Genomic DNA, 5123 nt, shown 5'->3' with positions numbered 1-5123 from the left:
TATATATATATATATATATATATATATATATATATACACACACACACACACACACACACACACACATATGCAAATGGACACAATACTTTTATTATATATATTTTTTATTTTATATATATTATATATATATAAAATAAAAGTATTATGTCCATCTACAACTAAATAGACAAATATATATTTAGTTGTAGATGGACACAATACTTTTATTTTATTCACTTTTATTTTTATGTGGTGCTGGGGATCAAACCCAGTGTCTCATGCATGCTAGGCAAGCACTCTACCATTGAGACACAACCTGGGCTTCTCAAATGTTTCTTTAAATAAAAAAATTAGCTATACATATTTAAGGTGTGTATGATGTTTTAATGCACACATACATAGTGAAATTGTTTTTTATATTCAAGCAAATTTAATGATGGTTTCCATATTCAAACCATTATCTCCCATAGGTGTGTGTGTGTGTGTGTGTGTGTGTGTTTTTGAAGGGCACCTAAAATCCACACCTTTGGCAAAAATCCTGAAGTCTGTACAATATTATTATGTTCCTTCTATATTGTATATTGGATCTCTAGATTTGTTATCCTACATATTTGCAGTCTGTATCCTTTGACCTGCATCTCCTTATCCTCCTTATTTTTTGGCCCCATGCCCCTGGTAACAACCGTTTTATTCTTTGTGTATTTGACTTCCTTTTCTTTTTGATCCCACATAGGAAATCATGCAGTATTTTTCTTTCTATGTCTGGCTTATTTCACTTATTGTGTCCTACAGTCTGACAGACACTTTGGTTGTTTCCGTATGTTGTCTATTGAGAATAATGCTGCAATGATCGTGGGAGTGCAGATGTCTATGAGATGATGATTTCCTTTCTTTGGGTTAGATACCCAGTAGTGGGTTGCTGGGTCATCTGGTAATTCTATTTTTTAATTTCTCCAGGCTCCTCTAAATTCTTTTCCACTAGGGCTGCACCATTTTATACTCCCACCAATAGTATACAGGGTTCTCTTTTCTTCACACTGGCCATCTCTTGTCAGTTTAATAGTAGCCATCCTAACAGGTAAGGGGTGATATTTCATTGTGGTTTTGATTGTATTTCCCTGATGATTAGTGATGTTGAGCACCTTTTTATATACCATTTGGGTTTTGATCCAGAATTATATATCATATGTAGTTACCATGTTTCTTAGTCTTTTTAAGCTAGAGCAGTTCCTCAGCAATCTTGAGATTTCAAAAGAATGTAGGCCAGTATTTTGTAGAAAGTCCTTTACTTGTTTTTTGCTCCCTTGTGATATGATTTGGGACAGAAATGCCCCAGGAGGGAATGTTGTGTTCTAAAGGGGCATCTTATCAGAGGTACATGACATTGGTTTCTCCCAGTGTTACTGTATCACTTGGTTAAAGTGTTATCTGCCAGATTGGTCCATTGTAATTGGTCCTTTTCCCCCTTTGTAATTTAGGAGTAATATCTAGGGTGATACTAGGTAACTATGTAACTCATGTTCCCCATCCAACTTTTACCCCCAGAGTTTAATCATATATTTATGTTTGTCAGAAGTAACTATTGCATATACTATAGAATCTGATACAGTATTACTTTTTAAAATATTAACTTTTGAAATTTACCTCTTCTTAAAGGGTTTACGGCCATCTATGAAAGCATAGGATCCCTCAGGCAAGTTCTCGAGGCCAAGATGAAGCTGGACAAGGACCAGCTGCAGAAGCAGATCCAACAAATGCAGAAGGCAGAAGCTCCCGTGTGAAGGGAGCTGGGACAAGGACCTGAAAGAAGGTCTTGCCAGTGGGACTGGGAGCTAGATACCTCTGTAGCCAGGCCAGTGCTGCATTCTGGATTGTTCTATCTATGGCGTGCATGTGCCAAGAAACGTGTTTTCATGGGTCTAAATGTTTACCTTGAGTCTTGAAAACACTCTTTAAAAATATGAAAAACACAGTTTTTACCACTTCTCTAAATTTAGTGGAAACCTACCCCTCAAGATTTTGAAATGCTTTTCTCCATTTTATGAATGAAAAGACTTAGATTTTCCCCAATGCTTGATGCTCTACCAACACTATTTACTATTCTGAAAAATGTCATGGTGATTTTTTAAAATTAAGAAACTGAATTCTCACAAGAATGTGTTGCTCCTCACCCCAAAGTAAGAGAATGTCCCAATAGATTAGAAATCAACCTTTGAGTCCATATTTGGATTTTATTACGTTGTCTGTACATTTCTTATATTGGTTATCTTCCTGTAAATCTCTGTCTTTTGTAGGGGGAAGAAATCTAACATTTGGAAAATACCTAACTCTTTATTTATCTAATGAAAATAGCTAAGAACTGATAACTGCCATACAATTTGCAAATTAAATGGAAACATAAGACAATTATCTAGATAATACAAGGCACAATATTTATATCCACCTAGATATATCAGGTTTTAATATTTAAAACTTTTTGAATTATCCATAACTTGTATAGTGATAGCCATATCATAATGGAATAGTGGTTAGCAGTCTGTTTATTGCACAATTAATTGCTCATTAAATCATAATAAGATGTGAGAATTTTTCAGACTTTATGGTCTCTCTAAATGTTTCCAAAATTGGCACAAAGTGCTAAGGTTTATATATACATATTGTAACTGTAATCTTGTGCCTTGGTTTTATCAGGTCAATGCACTGTACCCTATAAAAGTTTTGCCAACAAAATAGAAGGCATGATAATACATCAGAATTATGATGTAAAAATGGGATCCTATGTATTTTTTAAATGTTCTAAAAATTTTATCACTGTTAAGACATGAATCATTCAGTATTATTAATGGAATAGAAATTCATACTTTTGTATGGACAAATAATCAAATTGATATTGCATTTATAATATGGTCAAGAAACTTTCATCTTGAGTAACTTTGTAGATGACGGGTGTTTTATTTTCAAATGCCATATTTGATTAATCGTTGAAAATTCAAATGAGTGCCGTTTGTTCACCTGTATATGTAAAAACTGACAGCGAGACACACCGTTCTAAACTGTGAGGGTGCCCTAGGAAAAAGAATAGGAATACTTAAAAAGATTTTTCACCATCCCCCACTTTTTTTCCATTCACCAAGGACTCAGGAAAATAAAAACATTTTCTATTTTTAGAATAAGTCACAAATGAAATATCAAACTGGCTATTACTGTTTACCCATATAAAATATGCTGCTAAAGTACATGATATTCTACTCTCAATGGCTTGACAAATTTTTTTTTTTTAATTCGGACATGAGAGGTTATATAAGGAATCTGTCATTCAACAATATATTTCCTTTTCCTTTTTTTTTCTTTTTTGCCACAAGTCTTTTCATATCTATATAGGAAGACTAATTCCACTTAAAAATAAGATCAATATATTCTTTTGCAATCAGAAAATTACTTTCTTTTTGTAATAGAGTAGCCATGTTTCATGGAATTCTCCATGATTAAGCACAAGGCACAGGACAGTGAGCCACCGCCCTCTCCAGCATCCCCCCCTAGGGTCTCTCAAGAGAGAGGGTAGGCACATCCGACACCTGGGAAGGGTGGGGGCAGGGGACATCCAGTTTGATTCTGGTTGAGGGGCTGATGTAAGCAGGTGATTTTTGGCTGTCAGCTGAATTTTCTCAGGTGCTTCTGATGTTGCCAGCCCCAAAAGATGAAGTATCACAGGGACCCTCCACCTTGGCTGTTTGTTGGACTCACCTGAGGGAGTTTAAAAAGCTATTGATGCTGAGCTGTGCCCCAGACCAAGTAAAGTCAGCACCTCTGGGAGGCGCGAGGCAGGCATCAGTGTGTATCAAACCCCCTGGTTATTCAGTGGCGTCAGGGATGATGAGCCACCGGTGACAGCAGAGTACTTTTCTCACCAAAGTTTAAATGAGAATCAGCTTCCGTGTTCTTTCCTTTACCCGAAATTTGCAATAAAAAGAATAAAATTTCCAAATAAATGTGGTGTATGATTTTTAAATTTAAAAAAGTCTTTTAGTTTGAGGTGAAAAAATTAGGTAAAATGTTTTAGGAAATACCCTCTGTGCTTTGTTTGGAAAACCTTTGATGGTTAAAGTGCTGAAGGCCTGGCAGGCCCCATGGGAACTGGACCTGCTCCACCTGTGGGTCCCAGGACAAGGGGCCTTCTCTGCTGCCTTCTGGCCTCTAGAGTCTCCCTGACTCATTCACACCCCAGATGCCGGGCATACGCCTTGTGCTTGTGCAGCGTCCCATGTGTACTAGTTCATTTCATTTTAACAGCTAGTTGGGTTTCATACTGGTCATTTACCTGTTTTACTGACAGGAAAACTGAGTTACCTAACTAAACAATTTGCCCCTAATCCTACAGCTAATAAGTGGGAGCCACAAGTCAAACCAGGCACCTACTTCCACAGCCTGCACTTTTAACCAGTGTACCACACTATCAAAAGATACCTGCTAATGTCCCCATGACTGACTTGCCAGGCCACCAACTCCAGCTCCTTCTCTGTTACCTTTACAGTCAGCTTCTGACTACCTTGCTTTTTTTTCCCCATTTTTAAAAATTGTTGATGGACCTTTATTTTATTCATTTATTTATATGCGCTGCCAAGAATGGAACCCAGTGCTCACACATGCTAGGCAAGTGCTTTACCACTGAGCCACAACCCCAGCCCTACCTTAGCTTTTTAATGCCCCAAATCCAAATAAAGAGATTGGCAATCTTTCTAGCTTTCCTTGGGTCTGAGTTCTTTTGTTGTATTTATGGGAACACAGGAAGTGGGGTAAGATGGTGCCACAGACTGTAGAATCATCATAGACATTTCATCTCCTGTGCTTAGACTAAGCTAGGGAGTGGACTGTGGCTCCATCCTTTGGGACATGGGTGGTATTGGGTAGAACGGGAAAGAAGCCTCCATTCAAATTTGTGATTATCCCATTAGGATTTCAAATTGGAAACACACACACACACACACCATTCATGATATCAATAGTAAGTATATAAAGTTTTTCTGACACAGTCCTCTTCTAGCTGTGTAACTTGGGTGATTCTCTAAATGTGAGTCTTAGCCGGGTGCCATGGCACATGCTTGTAATCCCAGTGGCTCGGGAAGCTGAGGCAGGAGGATCTTGAG

At 37.5% G+C, this 5123-nt stretch overlaps 1 protein-coding gene across 6 annotated transcripts in view; it reads left to right on the top strand.

Moving 5' to 3' along the window:
• Positions 1–3970, top strand: part of Fam81a (family with sequence similarity 81 member A) — a 51383-nt gene extending 47413 nt beyond the window's left edge. For all 6 annotated transcript variants that reach the window (XM_048792937.1, XM_048792939.1, XM_048792935.1 and 3 more), the window contains one exon: positions 1636–3970. In XM_048792937.1, coding sequence (XP_048648894.1) covers positions 1636–1760 — 125 coding nt within the window. In that variant the 3' untranslated portion in view covers positions 1761–3970. The remainder of the gene's footprint in view (positions 1–1635) is intronic.
• Positions 3971–5123: the final 1153 nt, after the last annotated feature.

The sequence above is a fragment of the Marmota marmota genome, unplaced genomic scaffold, assembly GCF_001458135.2.
Source record: "Marmota marmota marmota unplaced genomic scaffold, marMar, whole genome shotgun sequence".
Classification (NCBI taxonomy): domain Eukaryota; kingdom Metazoa; phylum Chordata; class Mammalia; order Rodentia; family Sciuridae; genus Marmota; species Marmota marmota.
Note: the sequence above shows the minus strand (reverse complement) of the source record. Positions and strands in the feature narration are given on the sequence as shown.